Source organism: Corythoichthys intestinalis, chromosome 4 (assembly GCF_030265065.1).
Source record: "Corythoichthys intestinalis isolate RoL2023-P3 chromosome 4, ASM3026506v1, whole genome shotgun sequence".
In the NCBI taxonomy this organism is placed as follows: domain Eukaryota; kingdom Metazoa; phylum Chordata; class Actinopteri; order Syngnathiformes; family Syngnathidae; genus Corythoichthys; species Corythoichthys intestinalis.
Genome location: NC_080398.1, coordinates 16,088,276 through 16,109,957, shown reverse-complemented (window position 1 = coordinate 16,109,957; position 21,682 = coordinate 16,088,276). Strand labels below are relative to the sequence as shown.

Genomic DNA, 21,682 nt, shown 5'->3' with positions numbered 1-21,682 from the left:
ATTATTATTTTTTTAAATGTATCTAATTTAATTAATAAATTTTTTAAAATATTTGTTTTACTTTTTATTTTTAGTAAATATAGTTTTGGAAATGTATTTACCAAGTTTTATACTTGACGTTTTATCAGTTGAAGCACATCGGAAATGGTTATATTAGAAATATTATAATGTTTATATTTTGGGTTCCCAAGTTTTAGTAAGGATGATAATGATGCGACCGTATTGCTGCAACCAAATACTGTATATAGTTTATTCATAAAACCAGTTTTCTCCAGCAAACAAATGCCCGGAAATGACGTATGTTGTTGTTGTTCCAGGAAGAGCCGACGGGAAAGCACTGAACTGCGTCAACAGGCATTTTTATGATACATAACGATTTTTGTCGAGGTTCAGCATGTCAACTGGGTATGTACAAGGTCTTTTCCCACTACTTTGCTGATAATATAGTTTTCGTTTAATTTGGACTGTTTTGATACGACGCTTTAAACGCTCGAGAGTCGGCGTTTGTTATCTGTTGACGTTAGCTAACTGTCGTCGAGTCGACGAGTCGCTATTAGGTGGATATATGTTCTGGATTGAAGCCAGTATTATAAGGGATTTTATTATTGCCAATAAAAATATGGTTTCTTTTTACTTTATAACTGGGCATTACCCTTTATTGATAAACAGGAGGCTAACCTCATCCAGCTAATCGCACAGCCGTCGCTTTAGGCCTCGCCTGGAAGTTTCAGTCCTTTAGTCTTTCTGGAATGTTAGGTTTCAAAAGTTTAAACCTCTGAATTTACTTTGATATTAAGGAAGTTCAAAGTTTTTGGAGGTCCAATTTAGTTAAAAGATGATTTTCGAAATACGTTGGTATCGTTAAATGCATTAGTATTTAACGTTGGAAACTCAAAAGACATGAGTTTGGGTTTATAAAAAAAAAAAAAAATCATTACATAAATAGTAGCATCTCACTTAATTAATTCAATCTAAGGTTCAAACAGAAAATATTCCACATTTATGCCAGTTGAAGGGAAAAAGCATTTTAAGACAACATTCACTTATAGACAAAAACCCGCACCCCGTGTGGGAAATATATGTATGGGCTAACGAAACTTCGCATCCATATGCATAACCATAATTCCTGTAAATTTTGTCTTAATAAGCATTACCTACCTTTGCAACAACAGACCTGTTTTACTTGATAAATATCAATATTGAAAAGGGGCAGGCCTCCATAAGCCTCGGCTTCTGCCCGCTCTTTTTGAGCATTTCTGTTCATAATAATACGTGGAAATGTCTGTTTACGCTTTCATGTCTAATGATGTACAACATGTTAAAATAAAATGAATAAATGAAAAATTAGAGTTCAAGTATATAGATAGGTTCCCTCAATTACATGTTGAATGTGTAATTTCCTTGATAATGCTACATAAATTTTATCGAACTCTTCAGCTGTTTCAGACAGCTTGTTACACTGCACTTTGTCTTGAGGTTTTACTTCAACTTTGACTTTAAAGAAAAGAATGTACAGTATTTTAAGTTCAGTTTTTCAAATGAAGAAAAATATCACTGTTTAGTGAGATAATCAGCAGGCCCGTTGAAATAAGATGGCTTTATGAAAACAATGTGATTTGAAAGTAATACTTCCTTTTTATAAAGTGTAATTACTGTCTGTGTTGAATATTAGCATTGGACGTGTGCCTTTAAGGGCTGGCCATAGTGAGTGATGATCAAAGCTCGATTCGGGTTTACAAAGATATTCAACAGCTCCGGGGCAATAGCTGTGGCCCGACTAGTGATGGCCAAACAAAACGGAAGCTCCTAAGCTTGTGTCACTCTAATGAACTTCAGCATTTCGAATGAAAGTGTTTTATCAAATGGCAGCTGTCACGTGACTGATGATGTCCGAAACTTCATCCGTCCCAAAAATGCTTCAAACTTCATCAATCACGTGACTTAAAAAGAAAAAAAATTGGTACCAAAAGCTACGCCACTTTAAAGTCGACACGTGGCGGTTCATTTGAATTTATAGTGACACAAGTTGGTATTGTTTGTCTACAAACATGGCTTAAAAAACATAAAACATGAAGCCTCAATGCTTCAGAGGACTTCATTTGCCCACACTTGGCGTGACGAGCCTTCAACATGGTTTCTTCGAAGAACAACAGAAAAATAATAGACAACTGACATGAAAGCCTCAGTGCTTCAGAGGGCTTCATTTGCCCATCACAAGGAGTGACTAGCCTTCATTGTAGTTTCTGCAAAGAACCTCAAAGAATATAACAGATAAATAATAAGCTGTTCAAACATGGATCCCTTAGCTGTCCAGTGACGTGCCTGACGTAAACTTAAGGAACTCAACAAAAAATTAACACCTAACTGCAGCAACACTAAGGACTTCATAACATAATGACTGAAAGTGGATCAGTGATTAGTTGGGTATATTTTTGTCATTCACGCCTAAAATTAGTTTGGAATCTGTGAATTAGACAACACCCTATTTGAAAAAAAAAAAGTAAGTTAGACGTGATCTTTAAGTCATGTGTGGGTTTTTGTGGATTTTGCTTGAGGGTTTGGCTTGGACAAAGATTGTTGGCATTTGACACTTGACACTACCACAAGCTCTTACCGTGATCTCTGCCATGCATTCATGGAGAGTCATTACCAAGGCAACAACGCACGTGTAACTGTAACCCTGTGATGAAAGATTTATATTTGGCAGAATTACAAGACCGTTAGTGCAGTGAAGCTCCAAAGTCAAACACACGCCATTGATGGCAACTATGACCAAGTGGTTAAGAATTTTGCCTGTTCCTGTGGTAGTCGTGGTTCAGGAAAAAAGTAGGCAAAAAAATAAGCCTCGCCAACTTTGTCAACTGCAGCTAAAAGTAAGCTTGGGCGATATGACAAAAATTGTTCTCACGATAAAACTTTCTTATCAGTCGATATTGATAATTGTCACAATCATTTTTCTTTCAAATTTAAAGTCTAATTATTGTCACTTAGTGAAAGTTGACAAAACCAGATGCTGCTTTAACCACTCTTTAATGTCAGAACAAAGATGCATTGTGAAAGACTACTACAAGGCATTTCACAAATATGAGAATCATTGCACAAAATTAAAGTTAACAAAACGCAGAACATTGCTCATGAGGTAATCAAAATACAGAACATTAAGGGTGTGACAAAATATCTAAATGGTGATATATCGTGATACTTTGTATCCCAAAAGGTTATCGATATGCTCCTGCCAAGAATCGAGATATCGTTTTAAAAAGGTGCCAATTGTATTAAAAAAAAAAAAAAAAAAAGGAACCAACAAGTTGCAACCACCAAAATCTACCACCATGATAGTGTCTCAGTTAACTCTAAGGCTGCATCTACGGTGCTCGACGCCCAATCCATTTAGACTGGGAACGTTCATTCATTTGAAACCAGAGCATTCACAGTCATTCTGTCCGATGTTCAGGGCATTTACAGGTCACTTGCTGTTCATTTTGGGGCATTTCCAGGTCATTTCCTGCTGAGTTTAAGTCACTGCCTATTCATTTGGGTGATTCCCAGGTCACTTCCTGTTCTGTAACGCAAAATAAACAGGAAGTGACCCATAAAATATTCCAAAATCAACAGGAAGTAACTGAAAATCAACAGGTAAATGATCTTAAATGGCCCAAAATTACCTCATTGCCTGGCATTGGCTGCCACTTACGGCCATAGACGTTCAATCCGTTTGACGTGCGAGGGATGGCAGCGAATGGACGAATGTTCATTCGCTGCCACCCTCTCATCTCAGCTACTGTCCCCATTCACGACGCTAGATGACACCATTAATCATTGAAGCTATGTTCTGTCATGACAGATCTCAGCTACTAGTTTAACCAGTTTGGTCAATTACAGATCTTCTATTTTCTGTATAAAAATTAATTTGGTGTTCAAAATTTTTTTTTCTCAAACTTGAGTCTTGAGAAGGAGGGGGTGGTCTTATAATCAGGACTGTCTTGTATTCGGGCCAAAACGGTATATCAAACTAGATGCAAAATGACACTCGGCAGCGTTAGACTATATAAAGAGAAATGGATGCGAAATGTCTGACTCGTTGGCGGTAGTAAACAGCCGCCTTCTTAAAGCAGTAGACGCCTCTGTTAAAATCAACAGTATTAAAAGGATTTTTGTTTTGGAATCTGTTGTGTTGCTTATTTAGAAAGAAGCAACCATATGAAGCATCCAATAATTTTTTAATGAACTCGTAGCAGTGAAAACATAGCATCACATCACAAAGCATCCTAGCCAGAAGTTCTCATCTTTTCTTTCCCGCATTATACGTACACACTCCTACAGCATCACTGGTATTGTCACAACATAAACATTGCATTTGTCTGTTATCATGACAGAATTGGTTGTACAAATAAGGAAACCTTACTATTTTGCCTCATCTAGATCAAATTATGATCAATAGAAGAATTTGTACTAATGCTTCGTTGTAGCTCCCAGCTAAGGTACAGTATGGCAAAAGAACAAAAGTAAATGTTTTCTCGGTGAGCTTTTGAAAAATAAACATCCTTGTGAACGTTTACTCCTGTGGAAAGAAACTTCATCACATTCGAGTTCAAAGATTGATATTTATATAAAGGTTAAAAATAATCCTGTGAGCAGTTCATATAATTTATAAATTTAATATTACCGTAATTTCCCGAATATAACGCGCACTTTTTTCCCCCAAAATCAACTTGTAAAGTCATGGTGCGCATTATAAACGGGTACATGGATGGAGACAGAAGTGTATATATATATATATATATATATATATATATATATATATATATATAAATCGTTTTTTTTTCTTTTTTTTTTTTTTATTGACACGGCCACGTTGTGTAGAAGAAACGTATGCGGCGATGCATTGCCGACCATTACGGTACGGGACGTCACCATTTTGTTTCGGTAATACTTCACTCTGATCAGCCGAATGATTTCGTCTGTGTTAAATTCTGCTTTCTTCACTCTTCATAAAGCACAGAATTTAGTTTCTTGAACTCATTTGAGTCAATGTTTATTGCAGCTCCGCAACTCGGATCATAACAAATGTAACAACACAGACTTCCTGTGTGTGTCCGTCAACTATATCTGTCCCTTGGGAAACTCAAACTCAAATAACAATAGTTCCGATTGTTACTATCGGGTCGACAGCGATGAGCTCTCTCGGATTCCCGACTTACGTTCTTACTTTCATTTTACCGTATCAATCCATGGAAGAAACATTTATTCATCATGATGAAACGAGCAAGTTATACAGCAGCCTTTAAAAGAAAAGTCACATCTGTTTTGTTTTCTCCTAGATTCTGGTAAGTTGGAGAAGTTGTCAAATCATATTATTACCGTAAATAGCAATATGCTATGCTTGTGCTGTGTTTCACCAGTCAGTAAAATGACATTTCTGTATCTGTACACAAGCTTATATTCATCTATTTATTGGTGCTAAAATTAGGGTGCGCTTTATAAACGGGTACAATAATTTTCACTCGATTTTACAAGTAAATTTGGGGTGCGCATTATACACGGGTGCGCCTTATATTCGGGAAATTACGGTAATTGAATTAATAATAAATAATAATTTTAAATATAAATATTAATAATACATTTTAAATTCATAGAATTTAAAAAAAAATGAGAAGTTAAGACATTAATATAAAGTAATACATTTTTAAACTAAAGATTTTTTGACCCTGCTTTTTTTTTGGGGGGGGGGGGGGCCCTGCCTCTTAAAAGAATTGGAATCGAGAATCGTTTGGAACCGGAATCGAAATATGGAACTGGAATCGTTCAATTTCAAATGTTGCCCAACCCTACTGGTACCTACAGTATCTGTGGGGTCTAGGCACAGACCTTATGAGATCCTTTGAGAAACTCTTGAAATTTTAACTATAGCAGTAAAATTTGATGGCTTCGACACACGTAAAATATGAAAACACACAAGTAACATTTTTGTCACAGCTTTTAGCTTTATCAGTTTTTTTATCAGTCATTTCATTACAATAGTGATCAGTGGAAAATGTTCCTTATTTATTAATTCATTTTTAAATTTCTTACAGCCATCGTTGACTGATTAATGGCGCTGATTGTGGATGGCCCTTCATTAGACAACAACATGGACACATCAAATTTTGCTCACGTCCTCTTCCAGAATGTAGGCAAGAGTTACCTGCCTCATGCTGCCCTGGAGTGTCATTATACTCTCACACAGTTCATCAAACCACACCCAAAGGACTGGGTTGGAATCTTCAAGGTAACAAACCATTTTGGTATTTGAAAGCAACCTATTACAAAGAAGAACAAATAACTGGCTACACCTTTGTTAAAATACACGTTTTGATTAAAATACTGAATATTATTTAAAAAAAAAAACCCAATATGTTAGCAAAACTGACAAAGGTCATATAATGAGTTTTTAGTCTGTGTTTACTTAGATTAAGCAATGTGGTAAGGTTTTTGTTATTCTGTGCACACCCAAATTGCTCAAAGTGCTTTAGTATTTCAAGCAAATAACCACTTTAAAAAAGTCTATATGCTATTGATTACCTTGTTAGTGGATTTATACATTTAATGTAACCCTATTTTTTAAATTGTATTCAACAACCTGCCAAGGGATTAAATAAGTAAACTAGCCTATGGCTATAATCTGGCATACATACATGCTATTGATAATTAATATGTACCTTTTAGATTAATGAACCAAATAAATACATGTTAATATGAGTAGGTAAGGTTTTAAAGCATATGATAGATCCAAAACTAATGCTCAGTCATGTTAGTATGTATATTAAAATCCAGAACTTCTTCGAGACACTGTTGATGGAAGAATGACTGCTGCCAAAATTCTGCTTTGGCATGCTGTGTTTGTTCAGTACAAAAAGTACTTTCCAGCCAGCAGTTTTTTACTCAAAGTTAACTGTTCAAATAGAATGTGCAACTACAAAACCTAACTAAAAGTGTAAAATGTAAAAGTTCACATTCAGTTTGAAACAACCTTGCAAACAGTTGATAAAACTGGGAATAGAAATGTGTTCTGTAGTTAAAGTCACAATCTTAAAACCTTTATTAACTGCCAGTGTTGGCCATTGAGTTTCAAGAAGTGGGAACCTCAGGGCACCTCACGATACGATACGATTCGCGATACAAGGCTCACGGTAACTATTATCTCACGATATCACGATACAGCGATTATCGATATATTGGTCAGAAATTGGATACATGACATTCTACGATACAACTGTTGAAACGAGAAAAAAAAAAACTTCAAAATTGAAAAAATACTGTTTAAGTCATTTATTCAACAGTGACACCTTTTCTGTGCTACATTGCTGTAAAATATAAATCTACTGTGAATTGTGCACCTGCACATGTAGAGGAAACAAACCACAACCACTGATATCGCTTGGAGAGATCATGATGAATGGCACCCTTAATTTCTTCAAAGTTTTAAATCTTTAAAAAAAAAAAAAAAAAAAAAAAAAAAAAGTTGTTGTCAGCAGTTGAGCTTGGAGTGGGGCAATGATAAAATTGGTGGGTCTTTCGTATGTGACCTTTTTTGCTTGGTTTGAGCACTTCCACTATCTGCTTCAGCATTTAAGATGTCAGACTTGCTCAGTCACAGTCTTCCTCACCTTAAAAAAAAAATAAATAAAACAAAAAATATTAGCTACTTCGTAGCTTTTGAGTTGAAATCCTGATTTTTTTTTTTGTGTTGGAAGTATTGAATTAAAAAACAATATGAATTGAATGTATAGAAATTAAAAATGCAATAATTACCTATTTTTAATATGTAGGCTACATTAATTATCACGCACATCACTTTATATATCTTGGAAGCTTTTCAAACCATTTTCATAGCTTATTCTATCAAAATGAGAGTAATAACAGTTTGTGTAGTAAACTAGATGGAAAGTGGTTCTCAAATAATATCAGATAAATTGGTAAATTCATGTGGGCTTGTTCGATATTCATTTTCATCTAGTTTAGTGTCCTGGTTTATTTTATATCATTCAACACCAAATGTCATCAAAATAATACATGTAAATTAAAAATCAATTACATTGCAAAACTTTCTTACCTCAAGTGATGAATGCGATGCAGTGAAGAAATCCTGTGTGCACTTCGTCACCAGCTCCCAGTGAACCTTATTTTTGTTAGACAATTCTTGCATACAGCAAAGTCTTTGTTCACCTTACTTTCTTTCTTGTTGGTGTAAAATCTAAAGTGTGTCCCCATGTGTGATTTGTAGCAATATTTTTCTCATTTTTTCCTCCACCGTTCTCACAGAGCTTTTTTATTTTTTCAGCCCACTTGGAGCTTCCTCTCTTCTTCTCTAGACTACTTGTGCGCACTTTACCTTCACCGCCACTCCCGAGCGCTCCTAGTGGACCGCCAAGGAATTGCTCAACAAACATTGAGCAGTTTACAGCATCCATACTCCATTGTATGGCCAATATGTTAAATAAAAGTATCGATACTTGGCGGGAGCATATCGATAACCGATCGGGTTGCAAAATATCGCGATATATCGCTGTATCGAGATATTGTCACACTCTTAATTCAGAGGCTACGATTCGATTATAAATCGATTATTGATGCCCCCCCGGCTTTTAATGTTTCGTACATTAGTTCCAAAATTCTTCAAAAATCCTCTCAGGCTAAACCAAACTACAATTTCAGTATCAAGTTAACAGTTCAAAAGAGTAAATTAAATACTCAGGTCCCCATCCTGTATCAGCAGCTTTAAACTAAATTCGATCAGCCAGGTTCAATGAAGTTAATGTTGATTCCAAATGCCATAATTTTCCTTCTATCTACCTTCGACGTGAAAGTTTTAAAACTGTTTCATCATTTAAAGATAGATTCAAGTCAAGATTTTGCCGATTTTGGAGTATTTTAGATAAAAAGATAATTAGGTTCATTACAACAGAGCCTTCCAGGAAAGTCTATTGCTTTAAGATGGCGGCCGTTTAGTAACGCTGGCAAGTCTGTCATTTCGCATCTATTTCTATATGTATGTGATATCTACCGTAGCATTTTGTGGCCTTACGTTTGTAGCAATTAGCAGCTGGGCATTGTTTGTAGCGACTGTCGGCCGCAGTCAGGTATTATTATTATTATTATTTTTTTAATTTCTATTTTTATTTTTTAACCTAGCCGCATGAGTTAAACATGACATTTACTCTCGGACCGTTCCTCATTGCGTCCCGAAGACCGTGCTGACTGTGTTTTAGTTTTGCTTTACCTGGTATGACTAAATAATCGGAATTTGGATGTTTGTGAATAGGCATGTGCCGGTATGATATTTTGACGGTACGATAACCGTGAGCAAAAATACCGCGGTTTCACGGTATCACGGTATTGCAATTATAGCTCCAAAAAATTTTGAGATGCATGGGTTAAATTTTTTTTTTCCATTTAACAGGATTTTTTTTTTTTCAGACCATAGTTGCAAATTGGAACATGAATATATTGTTAAAATAAATAAATTATCTATATATATATATATTTTTTTAATAAAATTAAACTAAATATGACTTATAGACTATACTCACAGCCACAGCTGAAGTTGCTCAAGATTAGAGCAAGAACAAAATAATTTCTATAAAAAAGTAAAAACACTTCTGAGTATTTTTTTTTATTTTTATTTATACTGCATGACTTTTTTTTTTTTAATGTGGAAAACCTTAAGTGAAGTTTTGCCATTTTCAGCCACTGTGTCAACTCTAGTCTACATGATGTCATGCCTTTGTGTTAAAAAGAACATAAAGAATTCATAAGTTAATTAAAAATGTATAAGTTAGTTAAAATGTCAATATTGTTGTGGAAAGGTTTCATCTAAAAAATAAAATAAAAAAAACATTGGGAGTGAGACCTCCTCTTGATCCAGCGAACGTGGATTTGTGCTTAGGGCAAGATCATCTTTTGCAATTAGCGATCTTTGATGCTTTCACTTTTTCCCCTTCATTCAATCGAATCAAGCTTGTTTTCTCACTCTGCGGCTGTCACACTCAACAAAGTTGCTCTCCCAGGTAAGCCTAGGCTAACAATCATCTTTGTAAGCTTTTAGTTAGTTTTTATATTGAATATAAAAGGAAAATGTGTGTTTTGTTTTTGGCGAACTTTTACCATGGTGCTAATCTGTTGAAGCTACTCACATGGAAAAATCTAATTGTACAACATTTTAAATGTATTCATTTTGTACATTACACTTACCACGATTTGACAGCTCAATAAATTGAAGAACAGTACGCCCTATGTTTGGAGTAATTGTTTTTGGGTTAGCTGGCTGGCTAGCCGATAGCGTCACTTTCACACTCAGCAACAAACGGGAGGGGGTGAGCGCTGCTGCGCCAAGCCGCTTCTGGCTGCATTTTTGAAACAAGAAAAATAGCGAATACCGAACTACGGTCTGACGGAAAATTTTAGTGGTTTTGAAACCGCAACGTTTTCACACCGCGGTAAACCGTGAAACCGGTAACCGGCACATGCCTATTTGTGAATCATTCTGGAATCTTCCATGGCCGAATTGGAAATAATCTAAGAATCAGAAATTTCACACGCCTCTCATGAAATCCCTAAATTTCCTGCATTTGTATGTTTAAAACAGTAGTTTCCAAACTGTTGGACTTTTTTTTGCTCATTCAGTTCCCGCTAAGTGGTAAAACACATCCCATCCTTTCCAGGGATCCTCCGTTTAAACTCTCTTATGACACTCACACTGTTCCTATTTAGACATGTGCCGGTTACCGGTTTCACGGTTTACCGTGGTGTGAAAACGTCGCGGTTTCAAAACCACTAAAATTTTCCGTCAGACCGTAGTACGGTATTCATTTTTCATGTGTCAAAAATGCAGCCAGAAGTGGCGTGGCGCGACAGCGCTCACCCCCTCCAATTTGTTGCTGTGTGTGAAAGTGACTATCGGCTAAACAGCCAGCGAACCCTAAACAAATACTCCAAACATAAAGCGTTCTTTTCTTCAATTTATTGAGCTATCAAATCGTGGTAAGTGGAATATACAAAATGAATACATTTAAAACGTTGTACAATTGTATTTTTCCATGTGTGAGTAGCTAAACAGATTAGCACCATGAAAAAGTTCACCAAAAACAAAACACATATTTTCCTTTTGAAATTCGATATACAAACTAACTAAAAGCTTATAAAAGACGAATGTTAGCCTAGGCTTAGCTGGGAGAGCAACTTCATCGAGTGTTACAGCCGCAGAGTGAGAAAACAAGCTTGATTCGCTTGAATGAAGGGGAAAAAAGGCATAGCATCAAAGATCGTTAATTGAGGAAAGATGATCTTGCCCTAAGCACAAATCCACGTTCGCTGGATCAAGGTGAGGTCTCACTCCCAATGATTTTTTTTTTTATTTTTTATTTTTATTTTTAATTAATTTTTTAAATTTTTTTTAGATGAAACCTTTCCACAACAATATTTACATTTTAACTAACTTATACATTTTTAACTAACTTATGAACTTTTGAATTCTTTGTTCTTTCTAACACAAAGGCATGACATCACGTAGACTAGAGTTGACACAGTGGCTGAAAATGGTGAAACTTCACTTGAGCTTTTCAATCCTCAAAAAAAAAATTATGCAGTATAAATTTTTAATCCTCAAAAAAAATTATGCAGTATAAATTTTTAAAAATTTTATTCAGAAGAGTTTTTACTTTTTTTATAGAAATTATTTTGTTCTTGCTCTAAACCTTGAGCAACTTGAGCTATGGGTATAGTCTACGTTATATTTTAATTTTTATTTAAAATATATATATTTTTTATTGATCATTTATTTATTTTAACAATACATTCATATTCCAAATTGCAACTGTTCTGAAAAAAAAATCCTGTTCAATGGAAAAAAGTTATTTTTTAGTTTTAACCCATACATCTCAAAATAACACATTTTGGAGCCATAATTGCAATACCGTGATACCGTGAAACCGCGGTATTTTTGCTCACGGTTATCGTACCGTCAAAATCTCATACTGGCACAAGCCTATTCCTATTTTAAAAAAATTAACATTCCTCAACCTTTTGCTGGCTATATACTGTATATTGTGCGACAAGTTAAGTGTTTGAGTTGACAGGAAAAAATAATTTTCTAAAATAATACTTTTACCTTCTTACAATTCACATGCTTGTATTGTAGATTTTACTTTGCAAGTAAACTATAACCATAAATCTGCAAAAAATTCATTTACACCCTCAGGTCATAAATGTCATCCATCACAAATATATACAGTACTGTACTAGACATTTTTTTCCTTTTGTCACATCTGCTAATGCAGCCTTCGGCCCTTTGAACAGTTCTCATACAGAGTTGCTCCAGGGCTCACAGAGGGTCGTGCTGGCTTGCGAGAGGCAGAGGAGAAAGCGAATGCTGCTTTATAATTAATGCCTTACTCACCATGTGATTCATGAACACTTCCTGCATGTGTTCCCTCTGACTGGCACTTGGACAGCAGATAGTGTCCTGCAGCAACCTGTAGTGTTTTTTTTAAACTGTTAATCTGTAGATCTCTTTGTTTCAACACAATGAGTCTCTCCTATATCACAGTTCATATTTCACACCGTCACAAGATTGGATTTTTAAGACAAATTCACATGTCTTTAATGGTCTGAATTCGACTCTTATTTAGTTGTATTTTTTGGGTGCCAAATCACAGCAAAAGTTGGATTAAAGACACTTAACAAAGGGAGTAGATTTCGAGTCGCAGTCCTTTCACATTAACAGTGATAGAGTTGCACATCAACAATGTAGAAATGTGGAATATTGCATTATGCGCTACTAAATCGAGATGCAGCATAAATAAGCAAGTAGAAGAGGCAGAGAATACTGAGTTGCAGTAATAGGCATTGTTCCCTGAGAGCAAAGACAATACATACTCATTTTTACATTTGTGGTAGCAACACGCAGTTTGCCACGCGGAAACCCAATTATTGTATATGTTGGAGGGGGCGTTCCTGGTGTTGTTGAGTGTTGGGGGCCATAAAGGATAGAGCAGAAAAGAGTGAGTGAATTTGCCCTGGAGGGGCGGGTCCCATAATAGTAAGTTGTTCTGTTTCAGAGTGGCAAACTCTGAGAGTGTCCAACAACAGAGGTGCTGGCCTAGTGATATCTTAACCATTACTGTATTGATGGATGGATACACACAAGTCATGGCAGAGGAAGCCTTGATAAATATGCTTCCATGAGCTTTGGGACACTTGATAAATGGTCTCACATCTCTCCCTGCTAGGATAAATGATATCTTGATACTTCTTGTTTGGAACTGTAGTTTATGAACGACATAAACTGTCCAGTGAGAAATAAAGTCCTTTTTATGGCTGTTTTCCTCTCCCTTTCATCCGTATGATGAGAAAAGTTGTGGCTGTCTTGAACAAAAATAAATGCAAACGTGCCTGTGACTATAGTAAAACGGCTTGTCAGCGTCGCTTTGGGTACTTAATTTTGCCGTCGTTTTGCACTTTAATGCAGGACCTTTTCACACTGTAGTGCCGCAAGTGTAATGCGTTCATGCTGTAATGTGTTAAAAGTGGCAGTTGTTTGATTGTTTCATTATTACTATTACACATATGCAAATTTTCATTAGCCCAGCTATAGAACTTTGCATTTTGTGTCAGAATTAGGCTGAGATTTTTTTATGTACTGATTAATATGCTGATACTGACTGGAATTAATGCGACCTTCAACTTTAACAAGATTGACAGTACCTGCACTGGCCACACAGCCCCACGGCATGATGAAACTACCACCAAAATTTACTGTGGATAGCAATTTTTTGTCTTGGAGTGCGGTGTTAAATGCTAAATGGACTTAAAAGTGCATGTGACACGAAAAAGCATGTTTATTTCATACTACACGCTGTATTTTATGCTCCTGAATGATGTGGACTGCTTGGATGTGTGTGGAAGCAATCGCTATATTTATTTAGTTTTTTGAATCATGCGCCATGAAAATGAGTGACTTCCGGCTTGGGTCTTGCATTGAGGAGGAGGGCGCTGTGATGTGTACAATAGAAGACGTCCTCTTCACTATATAGCGTACTGTTCTGTATGAGGACGAAGGATTAAGCTGATTTTGCGGATTAATACGTTTATTTGTCGCATCACGCCAGCCAAACGGCTGCAGAAAAATCATTCTGTATGAGGGAGAGGCGTATGCGCCTTTTTGGAATTTCAAAAGGTTCCCATTCACCGTGGATATTTACTGTGGGACCATTGGACTTACGAGGAAGTGAGTAAACATCTTGTTTTGTATTATGTCAAATACGAATACAGCGACTACAAAGTAAACACTACAAACTTTCTTTAAATAAAGGACTACTTACGTTTGATCATTGATAGGCATGTAAAAAACTTTCCTCATGCACATTAGCAGCACGTTAGCTGCACAACAACTGCAGCCACCCTCCTCCGGGGAACGAACTGTAAATTGCTCTCTGCCGGGCGGTTTGCCGATCCGCAAAGACAATCGACAACCCAGTCGTCATGTCAATAAATCCAGGCTAGTTATGTGTGATTTTCAGCTTCGAAGACTTTGAAACATCACTCGGTTCGGGTTAGCATGTCGGCTAGCTGTCACGCCTTTTGGTTTGTTTACATTCTCCGAAGCCGGGGAAGGGAAATGACATGTCCAATTTAGGTGTCATAAAATATCGTTCGGGAGGTGCGACAGTGAAGGTGAAGTCGACAGTTTTGACCATTATGGAGTAATTTTGCCATGTCGTCCTGAATAAATGTATTTTTATTATTTCATATTCCATTTAGCACAAGACTGTTATTTGTCATGACCATGCCATTTATTTAGCAATTGGGAAAAATACTTAGATAAAAAGAATATCCTGTAAAAATTTTGAAGTAAAGAGACCGAAACAATGACATTTTGCAGCTCTCTTCGTCGCGTTTTCCTCGTTGTGAATAGTTCCCTCGCGACGGGCTGACTGGTCCTTCTCAAGCCATTTATATAGCTATTGGGGAAAAATACTTGGATAAAAAGAATATCCTGTAAAAATATTGGAGTAGAGAGACTGAAACAGTGACATTTTGCGGCTGTCTTAGTCGCATGTTCCTCGTTCTGAATAATTCCCCCTCAGTGGGCTGAATAGTAAAACCGATGAGCCCAGTCTACCGCTGACGTCATCCACCTGTTGGGGACGCTAAAGCCCTATAATGGTAGGCGTGGCTAACCGGCAGATTAAAAGACTTAATTTCTCGTCATCTGTGCTTTGCTAAATTGTTGTATATAGTCCAATCGTCTCAAAATATGATTCTAATTCACATAATAATGCCATTTAAGACTTTTTTTCTCCTGTCGTATGCTCTTTAAACTTGGATAGCGCCTTTCGAAGTTAATGGCACTGAAAGCGCTTTGACATAATATTCGCATTTACCTAGTGATGACGCCGTATCAGGAGTAACGTAGGGCTTAGTATCTTGCTGAAGAATACTTTGGCAACGTGACTAGGGCAGGAAATTGAACCAACAAACTCTGAGTTGGGAAGCGACATCTCTACCACTGAGCCACGCCACCACACAATCCTCCATGCTTACTGTACGTCCCCTGTTGTTTACAAATAACTCAGTTTCTTCTAGGCTATGGCTAGTGTGAAACAACCAATACTGTTTGTCGATAACTTTTTCCCATATATATTTTTATTGCTTTTTTTTTCAAAATAAAGGGGTCGATGCAGAAAAAGCACTATATTCGCTGAGAGAAAGATTGATCTCGATATTCATGACACAGTTGAAAATAACTTCTTGATTAAAAAAGTGAATCAAGAGAAAGGTACCCTTCCCGCTAAAAACATTCTCATTCACAACTTTCACACCACAATTTGACAAGACAGGTTAACTAATTGGTAGGAAACGTAGTAGGAAAATAAAACAAATTTTAAATAAAATGTCAAACATACAGTAATAATCTTAAAATTAAAAAAAAAAAAAAAAACGGGGCGTAATGTGCAAACAGGTAAATAAATCAATATGACATGTTTAACTTCTTAATACCAATATGGTTGTGTTCTAACTTCTAGTCCAATGTTGTGTGAAATGGACACCTTTGATTAAGTTGGTTGGCCGCCTCCTATTTCCGTATTAAAATGCAGATTTATGCAACAATTATGTTCTCACATGAAACACGAGGGATGTGACGATACAGTTAAGTCACGGTTCGGTACGATTTTCTGTACGAGGGACATGATTTTTAATTTGATTCAATACATTTAATGCTCTGAAACAAAAAAATACAAGTGTTATTTTTTTTTCGAGTTTTTTTTTTAATTTTGCCAACAAGCAAAAATAACATTGCCCTCATATAAACATGCATTTTAGTGCATAATATTTATGTACTCCTTACTGATCTGAAGAAATTTTGTATAAAAGTACTGAGGACAATCATTAGTGTTTGTAAAGTGAGGCGGGGCACACTCTTGATTGCTACAGCTCTCTTAGCTCCTAGGTTTACCACATGAGCAAAACATCCTATTTGTGGTCCGAGTTCATTTGTGCCACGTGCTGAATTGCCAATATTTGCAGCATTATTGATAGTCACTGGTATGGATTTATTTGGCCTGCTTAACTTCCATTCAGTCATGGCAGTTTTTAATTCATCGTTGTAGTATATGACATCGTGTCCCATGATCACTCTGGGCTCACGTAGCCAATGGCATGGGACGTGGGGGATCTAACATAGCACATCTAGTTTGCTTTTGATGATATCTAGTTTGTGTGCCCAAGTTAAAAAAACGCCACAGAAGTCACATCTGCTCATTACTGCACAACATTAGCATATGACAATCGACTTTCATAAACAGGACGAGTGTGAAGTACAGTGCTCTTAATTTGCCACTCATTCAGTGTCACTCAATGTCCCGGGTTATCCAGCTGTCTGTTGTCAAAGCAAGGTTGTTCGTAGCAGCCAAGTCAGTAACAATGTTTTAGCAGACTTCGTTGTAAATATCCGGGAAGATAGTCTTTGTGAAATATGTACGAGAGAGGATAGTGTATCACCAAGCCCAAAATGCTGCTACACAGCGGATCTGTACGACGCTCAAGCCGCCTCCTCAAACTTCTGTCTTTCCTCGTTAGCCATGATTGTCGTGTCTGTTATCTCTACCACAAACAAATGCAGTGTGCTTCACTCTGCCCTCCACGCAGTTTGGGGGAGGATAGGAGGAGGCTCAAGAGTTTTTCAGGGCACAGCCCTCAGTTTTCGATGCACCCCCGGGCATATTAGCGAGCGCAAGCAAGAAAAAATTTGGAAAGCACATTTTGGGAGCTTTTCATTTGCATCGAATATTTTTGCTTATTGAATCAAAGAGGGTGTATCGATGGTTTCAATATAAAACTGAGTATTGTTGCATCCTTATAAAATACGACATCTACTTAATACAATGACAGTCAGCAATGGTTATTAGAATATACAGTACAATACAACGACAGGAGCAAACATTGTTAAACTAATAACTTTCTGAAGCTAATGTTGAGGAATGCGAATTTCCACACACATTGTGGGCATGGCTGAGGCAAGTGAGTTTCTCTCGAGTTTTCAGCCGGTGTCACTAATGAGTGGACTGGTGGGGGTTTGCCTCCAGTAATGACATAAACTCACTGTGTGCATGTTTTAATTGCTTCCTGTTCTTTACTGCTAGAGGCTGGAAATGCACCGGTTAACAACTGGGGTTTTCGTAGCACACGTGGGGGCATTCTATCTCTGGCTCTGATGAACACTCGCACTGTTTTAGCTCTAGGCTTTTATAATATTGTTTAACACAATCTTTTTTTCCACATGAGAATAATGAGTGTAGACAGGTAAGGATAGATTTCAAATGACACAGGACTCTGACTTCAAGAGTATGGTTATGCTGTAGGTAGATTTGTTTTGGTTGCATGTGTGAAAGCATGCACACTAACAGCTAGCCCATTCCTTTGACTCTGATTTTGTTTGACGGCTTTATGGCAGCAGAAGATTTTAAATTTGTATTCTCTGTACTATGCTTTTCCCAACCGTCATAAGCCGTCGTTAACACATGAAAAAATGCTAGTTTGAGTTGTCATTCTTTTTTGGGGGTGGGGTCGGTGGGGTCTCTGGCTTTGAAGTAACAGCATGCTGATGATAACTAAGAGTTAATCAATTTGTTTTTTATGTTTCTTTACCTTGTATTTCCTACGTACATTTCAGTCATCATGAAAATGTTTCTGCAATCACAACACACTTAAACGGTTGTGTGTAACCTCTGAAAAGTCTTCGTTTTTGACATCTTCATTGTTGTTATAATCATACAGATGCAGTGTTCCCCCTAGGATTTTTTGAAGCTGTGGTGGTGTTGGTGGGCCGCGTTAGAGTCTGACAACCCCATCATGTGCCGCAGTGAATTTGTTTAATATCATGACAAATAAGGTTTTTTCCAAAGCATTTTTTTTTTTTTTAAGAACCTTAACCTTTGCAAAGTTTGCATCCTGCCTGCAAACATTTTATTTTACTGGACTAAAAATAAATAGATAAAAAGGCAAACCAGCAATAAATAGTCAATTTTTAGTGAGGCGTGCTGCAAGATGGACCCCCTGATTCTCAAGTCTGTCTTCACCTACACTGGAATAAGAAAAAATGAGATTTAGGAAATGAAGACACTCAAGCATCTCTAACTTACATTGTACAGTTGACTAAGGCTACGTTCATACTACAGGTCTTAATGCACGAATCCGATTTTTTCGTGTTTTTCCGACTCGAGTGAGGCATTAACTTGACGGTCTGAACGTGACAAGTCGCATAGAACTGGACCATTTCAAATCCGATCTGGGTCACTTTCGTATGTGGTTCAAATCCGATCTGGGCCACATTTTTCCAGACTGTCGCGGCGGTCTGTACTGTCCACTCTCCCAAATCGGATTTCATGCAGCAATTACGTCATCAAATAGCGAGAGAGACTCTACCGTAGCGATGTAGCTGTGCGTTATTAGCACCTAGCTTGCAGTGAACACGGCTTTTGGGGAAGGGCTGGGCTTGACAACAGTCATAAAAAATAAAAATGGGTTGAGGGTAAGCCTGAGAATGCTCAATTTTCTCTCTGCTCCAAGTGAGCAATATTTCAACATTGCCTGCCCTTATGTGTGTGTGACATGCACGGACAGTGCGTGCATGCTATCGATCCATATAAACTTTGAATATAAGCCTAAACGGGGATTATTTATGTCTGTTATTTGTGTCCTCCTTTTGAAAAGCAAAATATGATATCCCTGGAATGACGGATGACGTGTGTCATTTGTTTTGATGCTTCTGCGCATGCGGGTCTTCTTGCTCAGCGTGTGTCGGACTGCGAATTAGTGCGCATGCGTAATACTTGAACGGTCTCAATGGACGAAGGCAGTCTGAACGGGCACCACAAAAAAACGGATATGACAAAAAATCGGATTCGTGCATTAAGACCTGTAGTATGAACATAGCCTAAATGTCTTACTCTGTTCATTGCAGACAAATCTCTCTCACAGTTCACTGTTGAGATGGGCACTGTCAACGCAATGGCCGACAGTTGCCGTCGGCAGCACTCCCCATTCATCAGTCTGTGATGCCATTTTTGACTTCATGACATATGACCTGGTTCATATTCTGAAACACATTCAATGTTTTACCCATTTGGATTTAAATCAAATATGTCTAGATTACCCTCGTATTCAGGAACTTTTGTGTTTCCAAAATACTGTACTTCGAAATCCTCATCTAAAATTACCACGAGTGACGTTAGCGCCGAGCAAATACTATTATAGGAGGCGACGATTCGGGTCAAAGACACGCCATAAAGAACTTACGTTAATGTCAATATCAAGGTCGTTTTTACAGTATAAGCCATAGGTAAATTCCTTAACTTCAAATGCCTTTCTGTGGATTTTTCTCCCCATTTCAATCTCCGTGCCGACGTCCTCCATGCGCAAACCTTCAATAGGAGAACTGATGCGCTTTTCAAAATAAAACATGTAAAGGAACAATTTGTATTTTTCGTGCTATTTCAGACGACTTATGACAAATAGTGCGTAAAAATGAGCTTCTTATATTCATTTAGACATCAAGTTGAATAATACGAATTAATAATTAGAATGAATTTTAAAAAAATAAAATAAAAATCCCATCTGCGAGGTGTGGCGGCTTTTATTTTGGTGTGGCGCTGCGCGACGATTATTAATATGTAGGGGAAAGCCTGAGATGTGATGAAGACGTCTGGTTGAACAGATTCCTTGCAATATCTTGTAGGTCGGTTGGAGCACAGCAAGGGACTATTACACATTCTTGTGGTCCCCTCTCCCTGAGAATTATGTGGATGGTACTGCAGTCAACAGAACAGTGGTCTTTCAGGGTAAGATCAGTGTTATACTGCAAATTTTGTTATTGCAGATCATATGCCTGTTTAATTTGTTGAATGTGGAATATGTGATGTGTTAGAAGTAATTGAGTTGAAGTGTCGTGTGTTTTAGTTAAAGTCTCTTCTCAGTGATGTTTTTAGCCTTCCACTCCTTCCACCAAACTTAAAATATAACTTTTATGCCATTTTCAATAGCTTTTTCATATTTTGTCACCTCATCCCAGGTTACTATGTGCCCAATGATGACGGCGAGTTCTACCAGTTCTGTTATGTGACCCACAAAGGGGAGATTCGTGGTGCCAGCACACCCTTCCTGTTCCGTGCCAATAGCCCTTCAGAGGAAGAGCTGCTGACTGTGGAGGATGAGTGCAACTCTGACATCCTGGTGGTCACCACCAAGGCTGGCTTTCTTGAGGTAAAATCACTACAGGTAGTCCCCGTGTTACGTCGTACCCGACTTATGTGATTTCGACAGTACGAAGCTGGAGTCTCGTCCGCCATTTTGTCTCCAGTCGTTTTATTTTATTTTTTTTAAATCATGTAAACAGTACTTAGTTCCCGCTGCCGTTCTTTATGTCAAGATCCCCTCTCCAGGCAAGGTCACCACTGTCCTGCGCTGTCAGGTCCTGCTTCCTTCTTGTCATGCTGCTGCTGCTTGTCCCACGGCGCCAACTCTTCTTGCGAGTCAAAATCCGTTTGAGTTCGGACAGCGGACTCGCGTTGAGAGAGGCGACGCTGGCCTCCCTACTCTTTCTAGAGTGCCCTTTTCTATCAGCAAGGCAACTCACTCGCGAACAAAGCCCGAATTGTCATTGCATAGAACCGCATTTAACACAACGTACCTCACAGTATCTTTATTTATTACTAGGGCTGTCAAACGATTAAAATTTTTAATCGAGTTAATGACAGCTTAAAAATTAATTAATCACAATTAAAACCATCTATAAAATATGCCGTATTTTTTTGTAAATTATTGTTGGAATGGAAACATAAAACACAAGACGGATATATACATTCAACATACGGTACACAAGTACTGTAATTGTTTATTTTAACAATATGTGAACAAGATGGCATTAACATTATTAACATTCTGTTAAAGCGATCCATGGATAGAAAGACTTGTAGTTCTTAAAAGATAAATGTTAGTACAAGTTATAGAAATTTTATATTAAAACCGCTCTTATTAATGTTTTCGTTTTAATAAAATGTGTAAAATTTTCAATCAAAAAATAAACTAGTAGCTCGCCATTGTTGATGTCAATAATTACACACTGCTCATGGTGCTGAAACCCATAAAA

General features: G+C 37.3%; 1 protein-coding gene across 1 annotated transcript in view; it reads left to right on the top strand.

Moving 5' to 3' along the window:
* Positions 1-260: 260 nt before the first annotated feature.
* Positions 261-21,682, top strand: part of tax1bp1b (Tax1 (human T-cell leukemia virus type I) binding protein 1b) — a 41,222-nt gene continuing 19,800 nt past the window's right edge. The window contains exons 1-4 of the mRNA XM_057833402.1: positions 261-405; positions 6,075-6,268; positions 20,273-20,375; positions 20,606-20,796. Coding sequence (XP_057689385.1) covers positions 6,092-6,268; positions 20,273-20,375; positions 20,606-20,796 — 471 coding nt within the window. The 5' untranslated portion in view covers positions 261-405; positions 6,075-6,091. The remainder of the gene's footprint in view (positions 406-6,074; positions 6,269-20,272; positions 20,376-20,605; positions 20,797-21,682) is intronic.